We start from the raw sequence: 26462 nt of genomic DNA on the forward strand, positions 1-26462 counted from the left end.
TAATACGTCTATAGTGTAGCCGTATCTATTTTCTGGACGTCACACTGCGTCTCCACGGCGCCGCCAGTGTTCTTCGACGCGGAAGATCGACACTTTTCTGATCACTTGGGTGATATTTGCTAATCGAAGAAATATAGGGAAGAGTAAATTCACATAAGTGCAGTGCCACTAATTCGTCTCTGAATTTTTCGTTGTCTCCTCCAGCTTAGGTGGTGGTTAGAGCTTACAAAAGGGTTACAACATCAACCTTTGCAGTGTTCTTAACGAACTTAAGAGGGGACGTGTTTTGACCGCTAGGTGTTGTGCCAGTCTTGGATAGGGTGTATAGTAAGATTTATGATTGTATATTTGTTAGGATTCCATGTTGTGTGTTTTGCACTTTCATTCTTCTTTTATAGTTAAATATTCATTAATAGAATTCTCTTTTCTCGTTTAACTAGGTTTTGTCCCTATTCTCACTCTGAATACATTAGATAAGGAATAGAAATAGAAGGAAGGATCAGAGCAAGGAATGTCAGAGCACTGAATCGGACAGGTATGTTAGATAATTTAAAAAGGAAAATGGATCGGTTGAAGTTAGATATACCGGGAATGAGTGAAGTACGGTGACAGGAGGCACAAGAAGTCTGGTGCGTTGAACACGGGGTTATAAATAAAAAAGTTCAAAATGGTTCAAAAAAACAATGGTTCAAATGGCTCTGAGCACTATGGGACTTAACATCTGTGGTCATCAGTCCCCTAGAACTTAGAACTATTTAAACCTAACTAACCTAAGGACATCACACACATCCATGCCCGAGGCAGGATTCGAACCTGCGACCGTATCAGTCACGCGGTTCCGGACTGAGCGCCTAGAACTGCTAGACCACCGCGGCCGGCAATAAAAAAGTGAAATAAGGGTAATGCAGGAGTGGGTTTCACAGTGAATAAGATAGTAGGACTTCGGGTAAGCTATTATGAGCAGCATAGTGGACGCACTATTGCATCCAAGATACAATGGTTCAAATGGCTCTGAGCGCTATGGGACTTAACTTCTGAGGTCATCAGTCCCCTAGAACTTACAACTACATAAACCTAACTAACCTAAGGACATCACACACATCCATGCTCGAGGCAGGATTCGAACCTGCGACTGTAGCGGTCGCGCGGTTCCAGACTGTAGGGCCTAGAAACGCTCGACCACACTGGCCGGTATCCAAGATAGACACGAAGTCCACACCCACCACTGTAGAACTTGTTTACATATCAACTAGCTCAGCAGAAGATGGAGAAATTGAAGAAGTGTATGACGACATAAAAGAAGTTATTCAGACGAAAATTTAATAGTGATGGGTTACTCGAATTCGTAAGCAGGAAGAGCAGGAAAAACATCAGTTGATTATGGACCGGGGGAAAGGAATGAAAGAGGAAGCCGTTTGGTAGAGTTTTGTACAGAGCATAATTTAATCGTCGCTAACACTTGGTTTAATAATCATGCAAGAAGGCTGTATACGTGGAAGAGACCTGTAGACAACAGAAGGCTTCAGACAGAGTATATAATGGTAAGACAGAGATTTAGGAACCAGGTTTTAAACTGTAGGACATTCCCACGGACAGATGTGCATTCTGACCACAATTTATTGGCTACGAACTGTAGATTAAAACTGAAGGTATTGGAAAAAGGTAGGAAACTAAGGAGATGGGACCTGTATAAGTTGAAATAACCAAAGGTTGCTGAGAGTTTCAGAGGGAGTATTAGGCGACGGATGACTAGATCGGGGGAAAGGAATACAGTAGAAGACGAATGGATAACTTTAAGAGATGAAATAGCAGCAGAGAATCAAATACGTAAAATAACAATCCCTAGTGAAATCCATGGATAACACAAGAGATATTGAATATAACTGATGAAGAGAAAAATATAAAAATTCAGCAAATGAAGAAGGCGCAAGGGAATACAAAGCACTAAAATATCAGATTGTCAGGAAGTGCAACATGGCTAAGCAGGAATGGCTAGAGGACAAATGTAAGTATTTAGAAGCGTATTTTAATACGGGAAAAATAGATACCGTCTACAGGAAAGATAAAGAGGCCATTACAGATAAAAAGAAGCAGCTGATTGAATATCAAGAGCTTAGATGGGAAACCAGTGCTAAGCATAAAAGGGAAAGCTGGAAGATTGGTGGGGTACATAGAACGTCTGTACAAGGGAGATAAACTTGAAGGCAATGTTACACAAATGGAAGTGGACGTAGTTGAAGATGAGATGGGAGATATGATACTGCGAGAACTTGACACAGCTCTGAAAGCCCTAAGTCGAAACAAGGCCCCGGGAGTAGACGATATTCCGTCAGAACTTCTGATAGCCTTGGGATAGTCATCCATTAAAAAACTCTTCCATCTAGTGTTAAAGACGCATGAGACAGATGAAATACCCTCAGACTTCAAGAAGAATGTAATAATTTGAGAGCAAGCAGCTACTGACAGGTGTGAAAATAACCGACCTATCAGTTTCATGTCATGGCTGCAAAATACTAACACAAATTCTTTACACAATAATGGAAAAACTTGTAGAAGCCGACATTGGGAAACATCAGTTTGGATCCCGGAGAATGTAGGAACACGCGAGGCAATACTGACCCCATGACTTACAAGAAAGATTAAGGAAAGACGTATCTACGATTATAGTATTTGTAGACTGAGACAAAGCTTTTGACAACACTGACTGTAATACTCTCTTTGAAATTCTGAAGGTAGCAGGGATAAAATATTGGGAGCGAAAGGCTATTTACAAAAGAAAACAGATGGCAGTAACAAGAGTCGAGGGGCATGAAAGGGTAGCAGTGGTTGAGAAGGGAGTGAGACAGTTTTTTAGCCTATCCCCGACGGTATTCAATCTGTATACTGAGCAAGCAGTAAAGGAAATAAAAGAAAAATTGGAGCAGTAATTAATATCCCGGCAGATGAAATACAAACCTTAAAGATTGCCAGTAATATTGTAATTCTATCAGAGACAGCAAATTACTTGACCAGTTGAACGGAGTGGACATTGTCTTGAAAGGAGAATATGAAATGTACATCAAGAAAAGCAAAACAAGGTTAATGAAATGTAGTCGAATAAAATCACGTGATGTTAAGGAAATTAGACTAGTAGATGAGTTTTGCTATTTGGGAAGCAAAATAACTGAGGAATGCGGAAGTAGAGAGGATACAAAATATAGACTGTAAATGCCAAGGACAGGATTTCTGAAGAAGAGAAGTTTATTAACATCGAGTATAGATTTAAACATCAGGAAGCCTTTTCTGAAAGTATTTGCCTTGAGTGTTGCCATGTGTGGAAGTGAATCATGAACGATAAGCAGTTTAGACAAAGAAAGAATAGAAGTTTTCTAAATGTGGCGCTACAGAAAATTATTGGATATTGGATGGGTAGATAACGTAACTAATGAGTAGGTACTGAATATAATTGGGGAGACAAGAAATTTTTGACACAACTTGACCAAAAGACGAGATCGGTTGAGAGTACAGGTTCTGAGACATCAAGGGATCACCAGTTTAGTAATGGCTCTGAGCACTATGGGACTTAACTACTGTGGTCATCAGTCCCCTAGAACTTAGAACTACTTAAACCTAACTAACCTAAGGACATCACACACATCCACGCCCGAGGCAGGATTCGAACCTGCGTCCGTCGCGGTCACGCGGTTCCAGACTGAAGCACCTAGAACCGCTCGGACACTCCGGCCGGCCCCAGTTTAGTATTGCAGAGAAGTGTGGAGGATAAAAATCGTAGAGGGAGACCAAATGATGAATAGAGTAAGCAGATTCAGAAGGATGTAAGTTGCAGTAATTACTCGGAGAAGAAGATTCTTGCAGAGTATAGAGCAGCATGGAGAGCTGCATCAAAGCAGTGTTGCCACTGAAGATTACAGCAACAATACGTCACATTTTCTGGAATTTTCTCGAAGCGTTTCGAAGTTAACCATTACATGTCAATTTTGCCTAGTGCCACCTCTACCTCTAGGAGTCAACTGTCACTGGAAGTGTCACCATTCGGAAATCCCGAAAACTATGGACTTGATACTATTATGGCTCTGCCCTAGGGGTGTCTTACCCCACAGCAAATTCTTCTAAATGATAAATCACATGTAGCAAATCTAGTTCGAACTTTTTGCAGACGATCCAGTGCTATGCATGTGTCTTCATATTCAGACGGTAGTTGTCCCGTTGTACTAACTCATATGTATCAAGTCTTTATAAAGCACTGCAGGCCTTCCAGAGCTATGCTCAAACAGGGCACATACGCAGTATGTAAAATATCTCGTAGGACAAGACTTTCATCCACGAACCTCATAAATGACACCTATATATTCTTAATTTGAACTTGCATTGTGGTTCGTATTTCCCTTATCCACAAAAAATTTATGCTGCATTGTTAATGAGCTGTAGCACTCTTTTACAAACTATTTAACTTCAGTTAGCTTTATTCGGTTTCGATAGATGTTATAATTAAGCGTCTCTCCTGTATTACATTTGGTTATCTACATAATTCTGAATATCTTATTCGATCTGACACATATGACGATTTTTTAAAGATAGATATTCAAATGTAAATTTCGAATAGCTCGTGACTTTCTATCACTACCTGGTGGATATTCTTTTCTATTCTTCTCTGAATGCATCGAGTCAGTAACTTATGAAATTGCCATGCCTTGTTGATCATGTGGTAGCTCTTAGCGTTATCTGCTTTTAATTTCTGCCGCAGTATGAGTACATTGCTTTCCTGGAAGCCTGACGGCGCGTTTCATATCTCATACGCCACTGATTTTAGTGATCCAGAAGATACTTCCATGAAACTTGTTGCATTGAGAACATTACTCAGTTTACATTAAATTTACTCAGAACTTGGAAAATTTGACGTATTGTATGACATGAGACAACCTATACAATAAATGCAGACACACATTTTCAAACGTATTACCGCTAACAACATTCGATTCCCTTACACCAACTTTCAGGATGGGACGGAATCAATAAAAAGTTTAAAAAGTAGTCACCATCTACGTAGAACGCGTGTACTTACTGTCGGTATTGAGGCCCCAGCCGCTGACCGTAGCGGTCTGGCCCTCGAAGCTGTTGCTCGCCTGTGAGCGAGAAGGCAGGTTCACCAGTCCGATGTAATCTGTAAAAATAGAAACATATATTTTTATATTTCTCGTTATATCCCTGAAACAATCAAGACGTAGGACTCTCTCGAAGAATGAAGCCACAGAAGCAATGAAAATACTCTCTTAACTACGATTCTAGTCATCAAGATACATATGGACGCATTTAGTACGTAAATGAAGGGACGTCTCTATAATATAGTTGATCGGGATAATTACGATGACTTCGAAAATATGAGCACTCGACCTACGGTTTCTGAGAAACCAAGTGTACTTGGCGGTAAAATTAAGACAGTTATGTGCGAACCACCGTGTGCGGTCCCTATCTGATTGTAGAGAACTGCTTTTGCCGAAAATTTACCATGGCATTTACTCAGATATCAGTGAATCACAGAATATTATCAACATAGACAAATGATGCCCCCAACAGACATAAGTTTTGGTATTCCTTGTGACAGATCTCACTGCTTAAAAAAGAACATGAATATTCTGCTCTAAAAAGTAGCTTCATGTTTAGAGATATTTTGTATAATTGACTTGGCTCAGTCAAATAATTCAGAAATCTATGCATAGAAAAGCATTCCAATAAGCAAGACATTATGCTAAAAATGGCCGTGGAAGAAGTTCTCAAGTGGGGAAATCGAAACTAATCGTACTGTTCAATTATATTGAAAACGAGCCATTAAAATCGACTGAAATATACATTATGATCTCTGTAACTGTAGGTAATAATTATCAGTATATGATGAATGAGAAATCCATGACATTGGTGCAATATTCCACAAGATTGTACTGAAATCGATTTTCGGCTGTTACTCTATCGCCAGGTTCATGCTAAACACGTGTGGTTGTGAAATTACTGCGCGGTCAAATATGTGAAGCTTGGTGTATCTAGTGAGTATCTAAGTTTGTTTTCAAAGATGACAGTTGGTAATATGTGCTTTAGCACTAAAAAAAGAGGAATTTTTCAGTAAAATGCGATGTAAAACTATTTAACTTAGGTAAAATATGTGACAAATGAAATGACAAACTACATAACAAATTATAACAATTGTTTTAAGAAAAAAAATTAGTTGCACAAAATATATTTTCCGTAATTGCTTTATACTTCATAATACGACCGACCGACGACCAACCAAAGTCGTCCCCACTCCAATCATGTGTGTTGGCAAATGTCGGTCGAGTCTTGGCGGTCCGCACCTCAGTGCTGCCGCGCCCCGACTGAACTTGTGCCGCGTGCCAACTCAAACACTGCCAGGTCCGAATTAACTCAAAACACACGACGACCGGGAAGCAATAGCAGTCCAGCAAAGATAATACAGCAGGGCCTATATCGATAAGCGCTGCTGCTGCCGCTCACGGGCAAGCAAGACAGCACCTCGGTGACACCAGTAATTGAAAATTGACATAATGAGGTGGCAGTACGGAAAAAACAAGATGTAAAATAAGAGACGGCGCGAACACCAGCCACGCACGCCTCAGTGCCTTTTCGAGGCGATCTGCTACAGTGGCGCCTTACGACAGCGTCTAGGTCGTGGATGAAGTTACCACTTAGTTCTCTGAAGTGAAACTTCTCCCCTGAAACAGTTGCAATTTGCCATAGTGTTACTATTTATCTCCGGAAACCTAAATGCTACCACTTTTGCTTGCTCTCCACTTTGTGTCTCTGATTTCCTATCTCAGAATGCCCTTGATGGCTCCAAACAGCCTTAAGCGTAACAGCGTACAAGTCATTATGTCGTCAATATATGACAAAATAGTCTACCAAGAACAAAGAACGGTCAGTTAATGCAATTTCTCAGAAACTATAAATGTTGTTCAAGCCAATGCATTATCAGACCATCAAAAATAAAAGGATTATACGTCAAACGTTGCATTTCACTGGTTATTCAGAACGACGGGAACAAAGATGCCAGAATTTTTCTTCAAAAAGTGCTTTTGGAATTTTTACACAGTAAAAACACAATAACCGCTGTCCTTAACAATCTTCACGTTTTAAACACTGGGAAATTATACACGAAAGCTATATGTCCTGCTGCTACTTACAAAAACGGAAATGGGAGTACGCTGAAGTTTCATCCAACTATGCACCCTGCCAGTTGTGTTAACGTTCGAGAAAGGGAGACGTGGATGTGTAAATCGTATGTGCTCCGGTACAGGCAAAAGATGAGCGCCGAAAAGCGCGAATCGAGAAGTGAGCGCCGATGTGACTGCCTGAGTGCTGTAAAAATTCAAAATAGCCTTTTCTTCTCTTTGCTGCTCACTTAGTAGCTATTTTCTCTAAGATGTCACGCTTTTAGTCATCTTGAAATATGTATCTGTTTGCAGTCAACCGAGCACCAATTACTTTTGTGATTGTCTTTCAGACATGAGCCACTTTTTGTTTATGAAATCGTTGTTTTGTCATCAGTCAGAGTTTGCATTATCCAGCAACAGTCTCACAATTATAAAATTTACCAGTATAGACTTGACACATCGCCATTAAAAGCACACGGCGTCGCTGGTAGTGTTGTGACTATGAAAAATTATTTGGAAGACTGCAAATACTATCAACTGCATTTCGCAATAGTGTGACTGTATTTGAAGAGTTCAGATACAATGATGCGAAAATCCTTAAACCAGAAAATCAGGTTAGTTAGCATAAACTGATACTGAGTTGGCGACGAAGTACGAAATAATTTCATACATTCTCTTAACTCGAAAAGTTAAATTTTTATGATATGCTGACAGAGTGTCTTCCTGCAATCATGAGACCCAAATTAATTGACTCTTAAAATAAAGATGGGGCTGCTTAAGGCAGTTGATGAAGAACGAAATTCGAAAACGTCTTGTTAAGACAGTTATCAGCTTGTAAAAACTTAATAAAATGCATGACACACAAATGTTGGATTTATTTATGTTTTACTCCAACGGCTTCGGACATAAATTACGTTCACAGTCGTCGAAAAATTAATCTGCAGTTTAAATATGTAATATTGACTACAGATTAATTTTTCGACGACCATGAACATGGTTTTTTCCCGGTTGAGCGCACAATTTCGAGTCAGAGACATGTATGAAGTGTAGACTGCGTTGCTTGTTGGTTCAAATAAGCTAGGTCGCAAGAATGCTCCTGTACCAGGAGCTTTTTGCGTGGAAAAACTGTTGAAATGGCGAAAAACAAATGGATATCGAATTTTCCGCATATAAAGTCTGATTATAAAGTTCATGAAAACGAACAGCATAGAGTTGAAAATTTCTGGAGTGATGCTAACCAAGGTTTATCGACTACGACTACAGATATGAAGCGGCAGATGTTTTCAATGCCAACGAAACTACGTCAATTTGCGCCTGCAAACCCAATAAAACTGTATCGCTTAGGGGTAAATCGTTTTCAGGGAGGCTAACCTCTAAGGAAAGATTTACGTCATTGGTAACATACATGTCAGATGGATCTCATAAACGATCCTTATTTGTCATCGGGACAAGTTTAAAGGGATTATGTTTTAAAAATATACGGCCACGAAATAAACGTGGGTGCTGACTGATATGTTTACCGACTGGATTCTCAAATTCGGTTTACGAGAAAAGCATTATGCGTAGATGTTCTTGATACTTTTCTGCAACCCCGCAATAATAAATTAAAATCTATAAAGCATACAAATTTCCCTACGAACACCACAAATGTATTGCAATCGTGAGATTAACGTATCATACAGACCTTGAGATTTCACTATCAAAAGAACTTACTTGCAATCGAAGCAAATAGAAGCACACAGGAATTTCTCCCCAGTCTCTTAGATGCATTACATAAGTTGAGATTACGGACGTTGCGATCTGTATGGAAGTTAGTGACGCCAGTGACAGTTAATGAAATGTTTGGGAAAGTTTTTACATTATTGGGTGGTTTTACACCATCACTATTACACTCACCTACACTCTATAAATACACGACACACCTCCCACATTTCCGCAAGAGAAGGGGGCAAAGTGCGCCGAAGAACAACACCCTTTCCGACAGCCAAAAATGCCATACGATACTTATTTTACCGGGCGAATTTGTTGCAGTCCATGAGGACCTTGTTTTCCTACTTTTAGTCGCGGAAATACGACGCTAGTCATGCATACATCCCCAGCCCTTTCACTCCTAATACTAACCAGCGTTACATTAGAAACGACAAAATGTAAGAAACTTGACCTCGGCAGTCTCATGACATCTTCAGAAATTTCAACACATTGAAATACCCACCGCTCAGCTAAATCATTCTACGCCCTAAGAAAGATCGCTACAATGCCATCAAAACAATTCTTATTTTAGTATTCTTTAAGTATTTTACAATACAACGCGGCAGTGCAACAAAATGGATTTTAAATGGACGACGACGAATATGACGATTGAATAAACACTGCAGTTTCTGTCCCTAGTACATAAAGATGCGGAACACCATTCAAAACACTCGCAGCTATTGAAATGCTCATTCGAGTGCTGACGTGAATAAAATGGTGGACGATATCGAGCAGTTTGTCGAAAATTATTTATATAGAAAGACATTTTAAATAACAACAACAGATTTGTTCGAAAAAAAAAACATATTGCTTACGGACTTCCGGTCTTCAGTTTTTGCGTACAAGGGTAAATGTCAGGAGGAGATCGAATTCTCTAACAAAATTTGACGAGATCGAAACTACAGCATTATTGGACTCTTCAGCGTACACCATTAACACGGAATTCTACTAACACTAAAAACAGTTTCGGTCCCCTCAGTTTCGTGGTATAAATTTTTCATCATACTCTTCTTAGAAAATGTCCTTGTCCTTTCTAAAATGCACATAACTAGCTACATTTATCATACGTTGCCTGGTACAAGTAAATAATTTTCCTTTACCGACACTCATTCAGCGCATAATGTGCATTGTGTGAACGCATATTTCAACCGAGAAATGCATTTTTGGTTTGAAGTTTAATTTTTTGTTTTATTCGTAAAAGTTCAGTTTATCAGTTACTTTCTGTTTTCAGCACTTGGTCACAGCTCTATTTTCGCACCATTTAAAACATTAGCTCACTGGGAAAATAATTTTTGTATGTACTATTGAGGGCGCAATCTTACATTGTGATGGCAAGTGCGAAAATAAAACTTTTTTTTTCTTTTTTCGTAGTCATCAGTCTTCTGTTTGGTAGCATGTAAGATCTGACTATTCTCAATTAGTTTCATCGTACATCACACGGACTGAACAGTTGCTTCTATTTGCCAGACCATAACAAAACATTGTGTCTGCCGTTCTCCGTGTGTAGTAATTAGCTTACATTGTGATGGAAAGTGCGAAAATAAACCTTTTTTTTCTTTTTTCTTAGTCATCAGTCTTTTAACTGGTTTGATGCTGCCCGCAACGAATTCCTCTCCGGTCCCAAACTCTTCATCTCAGTGTAGCACCTGCAACCTACGTTCTCAATTATTTGCTGCGTGTTTCCAACCTCTTGTCTTCCTCTACAGTTTTTGCCCTCTACAGCTTCCTCTAGTACCATGGGAGTCATTCCCAGATGTCTTAACAGATGTCCTATCATCCTACCCCTTCTCCTTGCCAGTATTTTCCACATATTCCTTTCCTTTCCTCTCCGATTCTGCGCAGAATCTCTTCATTCATCATTTCATCGGTCCACCTAATTACCAACATTCGTCGGTAGCATCACATCTCAAATGCTTCGATTTTCTTCTGTTCCAGTTTTCCTATAGCCCATGTTTTACTACCACACAATGCTGTGCTCCAAATGTACATTCTCACAAATTTCTTCCTAAAAGTAAGGCTAATGTTAGATACTAGCAGACTTCTGTTGGCCAGGAATGCTCTTTTCGCCATTGTAAGTCTGCTTTGATGTTCTCCTTGCTCCGTCCGTCATGGGCTGTTTTGCTGCCTACGTAGCAGAATTCCTTTACCTCATCTACTTCGTGACCATCAATCCTCATGTTTAGTTTCTTGCAGTTCTTATGTTTGCTACTTACTTCGATTTACTCACAATCCATATTCTGTACTCTTAGACTGTCATTCCATTCAGTAGATCATGTAATTCTTCTTCACTTTCATATAGGATTACAATGTCATCAGCGAATCGTATCATCATATCCTTTCACCTTGAATTTCAGTTCCACTCTTGAAACTATCTTTTTTTTCCATCACTGCTTCTTCGATGTATAGATTGAACAGTAGGGGCGAAAGACTAGATCCCTAGGATACACCCTTTTTAATCCGAGCACTTCGTTCTTGGTCCTCAATTCTTATTATTCTTTCTTGGCTGTTGTACAAGTTGTACATTACTCGTTTTTCTCTATAGCTTATCCCTATATTTTTCATAATTTCGAACATCTTGCACCATTTGATATTGTCGAAAGCTATATACAGATCGACAAATCCTATGAACGTTTCTTGATTTTTCTTTAGTCTTGCTTTCATGATCAACCGCAACGACAGAACTGCTTCTCTCATGTCTTTCCTAAAGCCAAACTGATCGTCATCTAACACATCCTCAGGTTTCATCACTGACACGTAAGTCGTCCCATATGATAATATACAGAACGATTGAAAAGAAAATTAAAGGTAAAACTGCAATGTAATAAAAATATTTGACGGTCTAATCACAACACAGCCTGGTTCCAGCAGAACTAATGTATGCTCTGCACTTACCCAGAACTGTGGATACCGTTTACAGTAACAACACTAACAAATGTTTACTGCACGCTGTATCCAGGACAGTAACAAAGGAGTGTGTCCTTATTTGCTCACTGCATTCCATACGTTATTCGTAGTAACAAAGAGCTTGTAGTGATGTGTTTCACACTAGCGAAGAAAAACAAACGTTCATAGCTCTTAAGGTACGCATTTTGGAGCCTGTATTTAGTGGAAGTTTTGTCTTGTTTTTGGCTCATATACCTCCTCTCATTTATACTATATTCCAATGACACACAATTAGCGCACAAGGCGTTATTTTGGCAATGTCATACAGTCCAGGGTGTAAAGTTACGTTCTGATGTATTAATTTGTAAAGATTCCCTATTCAAACCCCCCCAACCCCTAACCCCCCCACAATCCCTCCTCGTATGATCACGTTAGTCGGAACACAAGCTCCGATATGTCAGAAAACCTGCAATGGCTTTGTCAATGATTCATAACATTCGCAAGTTAGCGTTTAATGATTTAAGGATTAGGGTTAGATCCTCGCTCCTCTCGAATCCCAGACCATTGCCTCCATAGGAGGAACTTGCTCGTCCATTGCCTCCATATGGGAAACTTCCTCGCTGAAAGATGTCTGCACTAATCAACATTCCTTGATTCCATTAGTGAAGTAAAAGAACCGCCAATAGCTTCTTCAGATCAGTAACCGGAAATTTTTTGGCTGGAATGCGTTAAAGTTTTTCGAATGTTATATTTATTGTTGCTTTTCTGGTCCTCAGTCCAAAGATTACAATCAAGAACAGCTGCCAAGATGAGAAACATTGAAGTAGATATACTCGGTGTAGAAAAACAGCTTAAATCACTTAATAAAGGCAAGGCCTCCTGTCCAAATTATATACCAGTCAGGTTCCTTTCAGAGTATGCTGATGCAATAGCTCCATATTTAGGAATTATGTACAACCGCTGGCTCACGGAAAAATCCGTATCCAAAGACTGGAAAATTTCTTAAGTCACACCAATACGAAAAAAGGACCATATCACTAACGTCGATTCGCAGTAGGGTTTTAGAACATATACTATGTTCGAACGTCATGAAGTATCTCGAAGAAAACGATTTATTGACACAAAGCACGGATTCAGAAAATATCGCTCTTGTGAAACACAACCAGCTCTTCATACTCATGAAGTAATGAGTGCTACCGACAGGGGATGTCAAATTGATTCTATATTTTTAGATATCCATAAGGCTTCCGACACCGTTCCTCACAAGCGTCTTCTAACCAAACTGCGTGCCTATGGAATAATACCTCTTGTGCGACTGGATTCGTGGTTTCCTGTCAGGAAGGTCACAGTTCGTAGTAATAGACGGAAAGTCATCAAGTAAAAGAGAAGTAATATCAGGCTTTCATCACGGAAGTGTTATAGGAGCTCTATTGTTCCTGATCTATGTTAACGACATAGGAAACAATCAGAGTAGCTGTCTTATATTGTATACACATGTTGCTGTCATTTACCGTCTTGTGAAGTCATCAGATGAACAAAACGATTTAGATAAGATATTTTTATGGTGCGAAGAGTACTAAAAGAAATCAGCTAAATTTCGATTACGCGATAAGCCACACAAATCTGAAGGCTGTAAATTCAGTTAAATTCTTAGGGATTACAATTACAAATAACCTAAATTGGAACGATCACATAGATAATGTTGTGGGTAGAGCAAACCAAAGACTGCGATTCAATGGCAGAACACTTAGAAGGTGCAACAGGTCTACTAAAGAGACTGTTTACACCATGCTTGTTCGCCTTATTCTGGAGTATGCTGTACGGTGTGGGATCCGCATCAGGTGGGACTGACAGATGACATCGAAAAACCTCATAGAAGGGCAGCTCGTTTTGTATTATCGCGAAATAGGGAGGCACAGACATGATTCCTGAATTTGAGTGGCAGTCACTATTTTTATCGTCCATCTTTCACTTCCATACATGGATGCACTCCATACAAGTACTTGCACAAAAGACCTCTTCACACTTAAATCTGTACTCGATGTTTACAAATTTCTCTTCTTCAGAGACGCTTCACTTGCCATCGCCAGTCTACGTTTTGTATCCTCTCTATTTCGACCATCATCAATTATTTTGCCGCCCAAATAGCAAAACTCATCTACTATTTTAAATGTGTCTCATTTCTTAATCTAATTCCCTCAGCATCACCTGATTTAATTCGACTACTTTCCATTATCCTCGTCTTGCTTTTGTTGATCTTCATCTTGTATCCTACTTTCAAGACACTGTCCATTCCATTCAACTGCTCTTCCAGGTCCTTTGCTGTCTCTGAGAGAATTACAGGGTTGTCAGCAAATCTCAAAATTTTTATTTATTCTGCCTAGATTTTAATTCCCACTTTGTTTCCTTTACTGCTTGCTCAGTATGTAACGCCGGAAATGCATATCCTCCTATTTCCATCTATTGTACTATAAATTTTTTCCTTATTTTGTTACCTGAAGATTTGACATTTCTGCGTCTTTATATGCATTTATGTCGATGTATAATTGGTTTGTTTGGAAATATTATTTGTAATTTTACGCTGGGTCTTGCCTAGGGAAAACTATGCTATCGAATGACTGCATCGATAGGTCGGGTGGAGAACCAAAGTGTTTAGGATCTTGGGGAGTGTTATCTCTGGCGCGTGGAGCGCGGGCAGAGGGAAGCTGGAGTAGGGCGGTGGAGCAGATGTGTTGAATGATGCTCCCGCGAGTTTCGGGGTTTGGCAGCATGTAATTGCGCTCGACTTGCTATGATAGTTTCTGGCACAGTGTCGCGGACGGGAAACATTAGCTGGCACACATCAAGAGCCCGTTTCGCCTGGTTACCGTGTCAAGAAGAAGGTGCGCCAACATCCAGCTTGTGCAACAGCGACGGCCGACAATAAGTGATCGTCACCACCTCGTCGATTGACGATTTCAAACCTTCAATCAACCAACAAGGAAGACTGAAAGCACGCGAAGTTTTAGAACTGTATGGCAGGCCTCAGCTTTTCAAACTGTTCCATTTGCATCACTAAAATACAGCAACTTAGCATGAACCTTTGTTGCTCACTGTCCCAATTGCATTACCAAGCAGGGTCCCTTCCTATTCCGAAATGAACCCGAGTGTCATTGGAATTCAAGCGACAGCATTAAAGTAATATCATTCCATTTCACTGCTTTAATTTCAAGGTTCAGTTAAGGTATTCGTAGCTGGCTACAATAACCAAACAGAACTATATTTAGATTACACAAGCACAAATTAAGAGTGCGAATTTTGTTACCATGTTTTAGCTTACCTGTGACTGCAGCTCAGCTAGGTCCATACTAAATTTTACTATTGTTAATTGTTCAAAATCATTTCATTCAAGTTCACAGTTAAATCTCTTATTTCTAAATTGTGTAGATTCAGGTTGCCTTTGAGATGATTGTTGAGGTAGCCCAAGACTAACCTTATTTTATTTAATTTAGTAGTACTTCAGAAAAAAAGTTCTCTATTAATTTCAGACACTAAATTAACTTTCAATTTTTCGGTTTTATTAATTCTTTTGCTAAATTAAGTCGGAGTGTAGCGAAATTTATTACTTCTGACAAACATTAAGTTTTCACACAACACATGTCAACCTTTACTTGCCACGCTTTTAGTGCTAATTATGTGTGCCTTAACCTTTCTTTTTCAGTTATTATAGTAGTTGTCCATAGGACTGGCGACCGTATTTTTCCCCAAATGTCAAATATCTCATTAACGCCAGTTAATTGTTAATGTAACGACCGCACATTTACTTTCTTTATTAACTTTACCCTTTTTCAAAATTAATTTCCACCAATTTCATTCGCATTTTTCCTTTCATTTAGATGTAACCCTTCCTTCCTCTTTACCGACAGATTAACTTTGGTGACGATTGATTTTCCCAAATTTCCATTAGGTACACACAGTTTAATTTTTCACTGTCGTTAAGGTCGATAAGTGACGTGGGAGGTTACAAGTATACAGACTGAGTAACATCAGGGATAGGCTACAACCCTGTCTCACTCCCTTCTCAACCACTGCTTCCCTTTCATGCCCCTCAACTCTTATAACTGGCATATGGTTCCTGTACAAATAGTAAATAGCCTTTCACTCCCTATATTTTACCCCAGCCACCTTCAGAAATTGAAAAAGAGTATTCCAGGCAACATTGTCAAAAACCTTCCATAAGTCTACAAATGCTAGAAACGTAGGTTTACCTTTCCTTAATCTATCTTCTAAGATAAGTCGTAGGGTAAGTATTGCCTCACATGTTCCAGCATTTCTACAGAATCCAAACTGATTTTCCCTTCTACCAATTTGACCATTGTTCTGTAAAGAATTCGTGTTAGTATTTTGCAACCGTGACTTATTAAACTAATACTTCGGTAATTTCACACCCGTCAGCACCTCCTTTCTTTGGAATTGGAATTATTATATTTTTATTGATTTATGATGGTATTTTGCCTGTCTCATACATCTTTCTCACCATATGGAAGAGTTTTCTCTTGCTCTCCTGTGGCTATCAGTAGTTCTAACAGAATGTTGTCTGCTCCCATGGCTTTCTTTTGACTCAGGTTTTTCAGTGCTATATCAAATTCTTCACACAGTGTCATATCTCCCATCTTATCAATATCTACATCCTCTTCTATTTCTATATTATTGCCATCACTTACAGGGAGCCAGTACGATGCATCTCCTCCATGTTAAATTTAGCATATAGAAACAACATTTTTTCTAAATCCATTAAACATATTGCTCTGAAATTTGGACTACATGTTCAGTGACTATTTCTCTATAAAGTTGTAATGCCATGTTAAGAAATATTTATTGGTTTTTGTTTTACAATTTTTTAAGCAGATGCTTATTTTTTTCTGTAAAATTTTACACTTTCTCTTCTATAACTCTTGAATTATACAATATTTTTTTACAATTTGATATAAAAATGAAGGAAAGGAAGCAAACAATATTGTTATAAATTTCATTGATATACTGTTTGCAGTTTTTGATAAAATGTTCCTCAAAGATGAAAATTTTAAAGTTACAGGAAATGGCTTCCAAAGCTTTTTTAATACATTCCTGGCCCATAGGATGGATTATTAGTATCCTCGTCTTTTTCCAGTGTTAATTTCCTTTCACTGGTCTTTTCTTCCCTTTTGCTTCATGTTGTAGGCTTTGGTCTCTTCTTCCTGCACCTCTTAGCCTTTCTTCATCATTTAGGCCCATTGTGGAAATGGTGTTGTGTCCTGGTTGGAAATCTTAACGTTTCAGCACATCACATTTGACAATGTTTCCTTCATTGTATGTTGCCACTGCATCATACACTCCAAAAGGCGAGGTGGCGCAGTGGTTAGACACTGGACTCGCATTCGGGAGGACGACGGTTCAATCCCGCGTCCGGCCATCCTGATTTAGGTTTTCCGTTATTTCCCTAAATCACTCCAGGCAAATGCCGGGATGGTTCCTCTGAAAGAGCACGGCCGACTTCCTTCCCCATCCTTCCCTAATCCGATGAGACCGATGACCACGCTGTCTAGTCTCCTTCCCCAAAACCAACCAACTCCAAAAGGCAATGTTTTTATCTGAACAAACACTCTTTTGGGAGTCCAAATAAAAATTAAATTACTTACACTTTCATTTGGATTTGGTGTTTTCCCTTGCAAACACTTTTCCAATAAACTTGGCTGTGATAAATTGCTGAATATCGGCTTAAGTACATCAATTACAGCATTTGTCAAACTGTTTTTATTGGCATATTCCTTTCCTGATTGGTACTTACACCATGAGTCATCACCTGTGGGGCACAGTGCATGTTGTGGGTGCTCATTTGTTGATGCAGTATGAAAAAATAATGCCCATACTGTTCTCCTCATATGCTCAACGCTTCTTGTATTTTGCCTAATGGCACACTCATACTATCTCTTCAATCTACTGTATTAATTGCTTCATCTGTCAATCTTCCTCTTCCTCCAAGGGTCTTACTATCACTATGCTTTTGGAATCCTAATGTCTGCTTTAGTTAGCACAAGCGCACCCTCATGCGCTTCTGCACATGTCCAGTGCACTGCTGTTTTTTAATGTGAATTTCATTGCCATAATGTTTGAGTTCCTCTACAGCTTTATATCCCTTAGAATCACCATCTCCTAGATAGTTAAGTGTATCATACATTATACCACTCCTGTGATCTGGAAAAAATTGCTTTCACTCTCTCTACATCCATCGCACCACTTGTGCCGTGAAAATTTGCTTCACAACTTTCACTCTGTTCGGCCTTGGTATTGCCCTTACATCTACAATGTTTTGAGAGAACAGCAACATCAATTACTTTGCAACTGTCTCCACTGGTAGCTGTCACAACTCCATTTAGAAATTTATGACCTCTACGTTGCCATGATCGATCTAAAGCAACAGTTAAATCTCTGCAATTCCCATTATCTGTCACAGCTTCTTCAACTGCTTTCTTCATTGTTGCTTGAGAAATATCTTCAGTAGAAGATCCCATCAATTCATTATAAAATCCAAACTTGGTTGGTGATTTTGGCAAGTTCATAACTCCACATAACATTGTACCTGCAGCTCTGCCCTTGCCAATGCAACGCAAGCCATGCACTAGCTTAACATTTATATCATACACCTTCTTTCCACTGTGCAATTATTTTCAATTCCAGTCCTCTTTCTTTGCAAACTTGGCATAATAAGTTATGTTTCAAAAAAATTAGAGAGCAAGAAATTGTAAATTATTTCATTCACATCATTACTGTCACTTTCATAGTTTTCCAATTTTTCTTTGCAGTCACAAAGTTTCTTGCTGGAAGAAGTTATATCACATTCATTTGGAGTAGTCGGTGAAGCAGTCTGAGCAGCATCTCCCTTCGAAACAACAAAATATTTCTTCTTCCACTCATTTTCTTAAACACTCGATTGCTGAAACGAGGCATATTGATATCCACAAACCAAATACGTAAAACAGGTAAGAGCAAAATTCGTCAAATACACAAAATTGAACAGCTAAACAGCACGAAGCAAACTCCACAAGTCAACGCACACGGTATAGCGTTTATGTTTAGCGATATGAACAGTCACTTGTCACAGAGATAAAGCCATACAACGTTGGAAAACGAAACACTAATTCCGCAAAGATACCCTGCTTGCAGCCAGCGGGCGACGCCGTCAGAGGTGACACGCCAAGTCGCTACAACTGTTTACGCGGTGCGTCAACTGTGTAGCGATAAAAAACACACTTAGAATTCCCTTAGATGGGTGAAACTTGATTTGTTTTATTCAGAAAACTCCAAATCATTTTATAATGAAAAAACCAAGAAACGTCGATTTTGTCATTTTCATCGTTCCGGCTCCACTTACGTCTCTCTTGTGTAGACCTTCTACATACTCCTTCCACCTTTCTCCTTTCCCTTCTTTACTTAGGACTTGTTTTCCATCTGATCTCTAGATATTCATATAGATGGTTCTCTTTTCTCGAAAGGTCTCTTTAATTTCCCTGTATGCGGTATCTACCTTATCCCTATGCTCCTACATTCTTAAATTTGTCCTCTAAGCATTGCTGCATATCCATTTTGCACTTCATGTCGATCTCATTTTTTAGGCGTTTGTGTTTCTTTTCGCCTGTTCATTTACTGAATTTATATATTTTCTCCTTTCGTCAATTAAATTGAATATCTCTTCTGTTACCAAAGGTTTTCTACTAGCTCTCGTTTTTTTACCTACTTCATCCTCTGCTGTCTTCACTATTTAATCTCTCAGAGCTACCCATTCTGCTTTTACTGTATTCATTTCCCCTGTTCTTGTCGATCATTCCCTCATGCTTCCTCTGAACCTCCTTACAACCTCTGCTTCTTTCATTTTATCTAGGTCCGATCTCCTTGAATTCCTAACTTTTTGCAGTTTCTTCATTTTTAATCAACAGTTGATGAAATAAATTGTGGTCAGAATGCACATCTGTCCCTGGGAATGTCTTACAATTTAAAACCTGCTTCCTAAATCTCTGTCTAACGATTATATATTCTATCTGAAACCTTCCGTTGTCTACAGGTCACTTCCACGTATACAGCCTTCTTTCATGATTATCAAACCAATTGTTAGCTATGATTCAGTTATGCTCTGCGCAAAATTCTACCAGGTGGCTTCCTATTTCATTCCTTACCCCCAGTCCATATACACCTACTATTTTTCCTTGTCTTCCTATTCCTAATGTCGAATTCAAGTCCGCCACGACTATTCTATTTATGCAGTGTATACAGTGGTAAATTTTTAGATAGGGTTGGAAACTATTTGTCTATATGATAATGTATCCACATATGTGTTGGACTTACTGTTTAGCGGGACGTTGGTACCCAGGAAGAGGACGGCGACGTCGTTTTCGGAGTGCACCGTCGCCGACGTGGTGTAGATGGTCACGCGGCTAGGCTCAATAATGCTGAGACTGGTGAGTCCAAGCCTCACCTCCCACGTGCTGAACCTGTCGCAGCAAAATAAGGTTACAGCACAGGTTAGCGTGACGGAGTAAGAATATGCTGACTTAATAGTATTCATGAGAATTTTCTTCCTTCTTCCTCTTTTAGGCAGCGTTAATCTATACTATTATAGGCCCTGCTGTACTCAAACATTGGCAACTTTATGTCTGTTTTACTTTTGTGGCCAGATACTCTTCATGTCGCCGAAGTTGTTTGTTACCTCAGGGAGGGAAGCCGTGTGCTCAACTTGTCTGTGGATCGTGTATTTTGTATCTGCACAGGGCGTAAAAACGACGCGAACCGTAACTGTCGGCACAAATGTAAACTGTGCTAGCTGGCGGTGGCTCGACTACATATCCGGGGAGCTGAACCTCGGAAGAGGGAAACTGGACATTCGAGTCGATCTATCGGGGATGCAAAGAGTCTGAACAATACGTAGAGATAAGCGTAGAGAAAAACACAAAACGTGACCAGCCCGAGGAACTGAACAACCAAGCACCAGAAACAAAGCACGGTGCAAGGTGAACGCCCCAGCCAAGGAAGTGTAAATCAGCTTAAAAACGCAGCACCTGTCTATCGCTGCCGACAGGTAAACTCCTGGTCAGTGACTCTCCCTATAAAATGCTTTGAGCACGCCTTCAGTGGCAGCGTGATCCACTATTCTGCAGTGAAACCTATGCCGTCCACATCGATGTCCAGAGACGGGAACGCTAATTCTGTCACCCCTAAAAAGGCCACGGAGCAGCGGGGGAAGGTGCAGGTCGGAGAAACGGATGGTCCGTCTGCATCAGTGGAGATGAGAACAAGTTCACGGGCGAGCGGGAAAAGGAAGGTGCTGGTCCCAATTCCATGTAGTCCGAAGTGGGAGTCGCGGGATCAACACCACACTACCCTATTCTGTGGGTGAAAGGATGCACACTGTATCAATTTAGTCCACGGGTAGAAATATGCCATGACCAACACCGTCGCCCTGCCGACACGTAAACCCATTTATGCGAAGCAAGAGCTGTTGAGGGCTCTGTGGAGGGGGCGGGTAAAGATGGAGGGGAGGCTTCTCTCTAGGCACTTGGCCCGTCTTCAGAGCAGAGTGTGAGAGCAGAGCTACTCCACATTCTGTTTGAGCAGTTTCTGCATCTGCTCGTGTTGCAGCTTTTGTTGCTGTTCCTGGAGGCGCAACTGCTCCTACTAGCACTGCAAAAATGCCATCTCCGTGATGGCTACCAATTAAAACTACAAAAGAAAGAAAAGGAAAAGCGTCACACGCATAACAATATCCTACCTCGCCACTTTTCCACCAGCACAGAGGTGACACCTCCGCTAAACCGCCACACTCGGCACAAATAGTTGCAAACTTTACTAGCCGACTACTAATCCCGTGACCTTAACCCTCAGAAGAAGGAATGAAAATTCGATATGTGAGCTGAACAGAGTCTGAATACTGCGTATAGACAAGCGTGGAGGAAAACACAAAACGCGCGATGTAAATAGCACTGAACATACAAGTAAACGGAAATAAAGGAGGACACGTCCGAGGTAGTTTAAATCACTGTAAGAACTGACGGACGTGGCTTATCGCCACCGACAGGAAAACACATGGATCAGTGGATCTGTAAAATTGTGAACTTTGGATGATGTGTATCGCTGAAGCGCAATTTCATCTTACAGGCGGCAAGGGTAGTAAACATGAGACATTTCGATACCAGGACATAAAGTCTTTGTGAATTTCATTCCGTGTACTCAATTGGACCGTAAATACGACTCGCACACAGACACGAGAACATCATATCCACATGTCAGCATTTGAGAAAGGGCGCGTAGATGGGCTCAAAGAAGACGGTTGGAGTAATCGAAGCATTCATCAGGTTGCCATCCATGGGGTGGGTGCACGCAACGACTGTGGTTATATTGGGTTAGATAGAGCAGCAATCAGTCGTGGAATTAAGATGTTTTAATATGACATTTATAGTCACAACGCAGATCAGATTTCGACCTGTGTCAGGTCATTATCAATGCAGGCGGAATTGTAGCAGTTGTTCGTGCTCAAGTGAATGCTTACACAGTTCAACCATGTGTTCAACTGTGTAAGCATTCACTTGAGCACGAACAACTGCTACAATTCCGCACTGCATTGATAATGACCTGACATAGGTCGAAATCTGATCTGCGTTGTGACTATAAATGTCATATTAAGACAACTTAATTCCACGACTGATTGCTGCTCTATCTAACCCAATCGAAGCATTGTTCGACATTTGAGTAGGAGCGATGCTATTATTCGATGATGGTAACAGGAATTGGTGAACCAAGGTTGAACTGCATGCTAGGTGGGTAACCTTAAGTCTGTAAGTTGTCTTAGTGTCCTGTGGTTAAGTACAGAAACTATAAAACTATGGTGCCGTATATTGTAATTATTATTGTGTCTCCCAGATTTATTTATGTTTGTTTGTGTCGAAATCATTTAATTGTTAATTTCTTGTTTGAGCTCTGCTTGTAGAACTAAATTGGGGTAAAAATTAAGTTCTGTTTAACTGTTCTTGACCTATTGCACGAAATTTTATGTATATTTGTTAAGTTGAACTCACGAATGCACAACCCCCAGTCCTAATCCAATGTCACTGAAATGCTATGTATCCATATATAAATAGTGGCAACTAGAATAGCAACACCGGGAAGGATAGCAAATAATGAAACTTCCGACAGGTTTTTTAGTATGAGATAGTAGGGGACAGGACGTAGAGCTATGGGCTGGTAGTGCAAGAAGCCTGCTGCCAGCGCCGCTCTGTCGAGGCAGTTCTTGCTGAATGACTGTGGGAAACCTGGATGAAAACTGTTGTCTCGCTTGACAAGAGCATTCTAGTTGTTGTGGTCTTCAGTCCTGAGACTGGTTTGATGCAGCTCTCCATGCTACTCTATCCTGTGAAAGCTTCTTCATCTCCCAGTACCTATTGCAACCTACATCCTTCTGAATCTGCTTAGTGTATTCATGTCTTGGTCTGCCTCTACAATTTTTACCCTCTACGCTGCCCTCCAATACTAAATTCGTGATTATCTGTCGTTATTTCCACCGCCTCTTTGATCACAGACTCTCAGATCCCTTTGGCACTGTAATGCACTATGACCTGTTCGAAGTTGTCATAATGTGTGTCCGTCATTGTTTCTCTGTTCTGCAAATTTCATTTAAAGGAACTCTTTTTGTACGTTGCACCCAGTGCTGCATGATAATGCAGAGTGTTTGGTCTATTTACAACTAACACTGCAACGCCTACTCGGTTTTAATGGACGGCACCGTATTTTAATTCTGCTATTATTCGGAAAAACACGGTTCATTTACCCCTCTAGATAGCCTTTTTTCCGGAGGTATCGAGCAGGAGTTATAGTTCGGTAGTTCAATAGATAGGCTGTTTCTCTCAGATACTCGACCTGTATATCAGGATGGGTAGCACGAAGCTTTAATTTGGCAAAGTCCTACAGCTCCAGAATTACTCTGTGGTGTGATAATTTGGAAATAAACGTTATATACGTTACCCCAAGTTCCACCCCCTCCCAAAAAGCGAGGTACATAGAAACAAATACGAAGTAGGTAGACTAGACATCTCGTCTATGGCGATGTCGTCAGAGTCTGAACACAAGCTTTGATGAGACAGTAAATGTGTAATGGCATTGTCAAAGAACGATTTAGTTCCAGAATTCACATGTAATGACTTAAGGATAAAGACCAGACCCTTACTCCTGCCAAATTGCTGTCCACTGTCTCCGTATGAGGTACTTTCTCGTTCAGGAATGTGTGTAGCGCACAACATTCCACGACTTCAGCAGTGGAGTAAAACATCTACCAGAAGCTTGTTCAGAATAGTAATGTGTTGATTTCAGTGGAGAGTTCTAGGAATGTGCTACAGTTCCTCGCACGTTCTTATACGGTGTCGAAAACGATTTGTTTTTGTAAGTGAACTAGCGACACATTCCGGCTTCATACGGTTATTTACGATGGACGAGTTGTTGGGGTTAGCTGTAATGCCGCCACCGCGCATGACAATGAATAAAAATCAGAGAACAACTTAGACCATTTAAGCTGTGCACGCCAGGGAAGTTCTCAGGAGGCCTGAATATTGTGTGTTCCGTAGTTAATGGCGTTTGGAGTGATTTCTCAGGGAAATGGAGAACATCATGGTTTGTTTGAAATGTTAATAACCAATGTAATAGGATCTACCTGAAAGAAAGAGAGAGAGAGATCGTCAGAGACTTACATCTCTTTTTCTTTCTCTTATTGCGTTAATGCACATCCACACCAAGCATTCTGCGCTAATCTCTCCGCATGGTTGTACATCAAAGAGAGGGGAACGCATGCATTCTGTTTGAGTGCAGTGCTTCGCACTTTGCAGAACCGTGCTTCCAAAGAGTTCTTCCATTTACCACTAGATGTCAATGACATTCAACATGCTTTTCACAGCAGCGGTGGTATTTAATTCGTCGTAGTTGAATGAAGTATTTAAAAATTATATACGCATTCCTTCCTCATAAGTCAATCTATCTATCAGTGAAAACCATATCAATATCCCCCTTCCCTACAGTAGATCCTGATAGAACAGTGACTAAGCACTTCATTTTGTATGTCGATAGATAGATGATAGAAGAGAGAGAGAAGATAGAACGCAGAAGACGGATAAATGATAAGTAGGCTAATACGGTAGATCGTGTTGCGCTGTGTCAGATGAGGGCAACTGCCGGTCCCTCAAGGCAGGAAGAGTGCAATTCATAGTATATTGAAGATGACTTCATACAGGATACCAGTCCCTGTCCTGAAGTTGATAAGTAGGAAGCTTGTCGAAACATTGCTTCAAGGCAGTATTGTTTTAAGATAATAACACAGGAATATATCGTCAGTGCAATTCGACTTCAAGTCTTACAATAGCAAATAAACGTAGTCTTTTTTCGAATAAGCATGAGACCACTTTCTGGATCTTGGCGTTGGTACATTGGTTTTACTCACCCGGAGGCGCAGTGCCCTGCTGTTAGGACGACAGAGGAGGAGATCAGCGACCCGCCACACATGGCGCCGTAGTCCACGATCAAGGACGCCTGGTGTGGGAACTGGCCGAGTGAGGCTGGGGCGCCATTTACAATGCGGCCAGCAGCCTTTTCAGCCTTTGGGTGTCCAGCTGAAACAGGCGGAAACTGGTCATGGGTTGGCAGTTTAGTTACACACTGAAGGAGGGGTTTGGGAATATGACAAGTTTTTGTTCTGGTTGTATCTATATATTCAGATAAAACTTGCACAAGTCACACAAAATGTACACTGCCCAACTTAAAAAATGAAATATCACGAAGAGGTGCTGGGATGACAATATAGCTTCATACACATAGAAACTATCGGCATGTATGTAAATAACAAGTGGAATGGCCACCAAAGTGAATTAGTGTTCTTCGTGTTTGGTATTGTTGGTAGGGTATACAAGAATCGGGATCAGCTTCAGATGCTGAGTGATCACTATGAAGAACACGGAGAAGTTGTATACTCGCGTGAGACACCGTTATGAACAGCTGAAAGAGTTTGAAAGGGGCCGCATTGTTGGTCTCCATTTGGCCGGCTGGTCGAATCGAGTAATGTCTAAATTTGTGGGGCATTGAGCTATGACAGTAACCCGAAATTGGCCTGCAAAGGAAATGTGAGGGTAGGCACACTTGTCTTCAGTCCTCTGGTCGACGACTTCTGACCATCTCAAGCGAGGACCAACTTGTGAACCGAGCTGATTGTAACGCCTTCATATCAGCGCCTGCCATCCGAGCACAGGTAATAGACCCCCTCGAACATTCTGTGTCATCCCAGAGGTTTGGTCAGTGACCAGCGATGACCACAACATAGTCATTTGCGTCTGGAGGGGAACCATGCCCAGGAACACCACTTCGTTCAAAATGGTTCAAATGGCTCTGAGCACTATGGGACTTAAATTCTGAGGTCATCAGTCCCCTAGAACTTAGAACTACTTAAACCTAACTAACCTAAGGACATCACACACATCCATGCCCGAGGCAGGATTCGAACCTGCGAGCGTAGTGGTCGCGCGGTTCCAGACTGTAGCGCCTAGAACCGCTCGGCCACTCCGGCCACACCAATTCGTCGTCATGGGTTATGTCTCAGGCGACAGTTGCTTGGTGCCAGCTTTCAACAAGACA

General features: G+C 40.5%; 1 protein-coding gene across 6 annotated transcripts in view; it reads right to left on the bottom strand.

The window, feature by feature from the left end:
- The window catches only part of LOC126236699 (brachyurin-like), a 484625-nt gene that overhangs the window by 15328 nt on the left and 442835 nt on the right, over positions 1-26462 (bottom strand). For 3 of the 6 annotated variants that reach the window (XM_049946213.1, XM_049946212.1, XM_049946210.1), the window contains exons 3-5: positions 25279-25447; positions 20151-20296; positions 5063-5161 (exon numbers count right to left, since the gene is read on the bottom strand). In XM_049946213.1, the coding sequence (XP_049802170.1) occupies positions 5063-5161; positions 20151-20296; positions 25279-25447 (414 nt within the window). The remainder of the gene's footprint in view (positions 1-5062; positions 5162-20150; positions 20297-25278; positions 25448-26462) is intronic. The other 3 variants (XM_049946214.1, XM_049946211.1, XM_049946215.1) reach the window with 2 other exon arrangements.

The sequence above is a fragment of the Schistocerca nitens genome, chromosome 2, assembly GCF_023898315.1.
Source record: "Schistocerca nitens isolate TAMUIC-IGC-003100 chromosome 2, iqSchNite1.1, whole genome shotgun sequence".
In the NCBI taxonomy this organism is placed as follows: Eukaryota; Metazoa; Arthropoda; class Insecta; order Orthoptera; family Acrididae; genus Schistocerca; species Schistocerca nitens.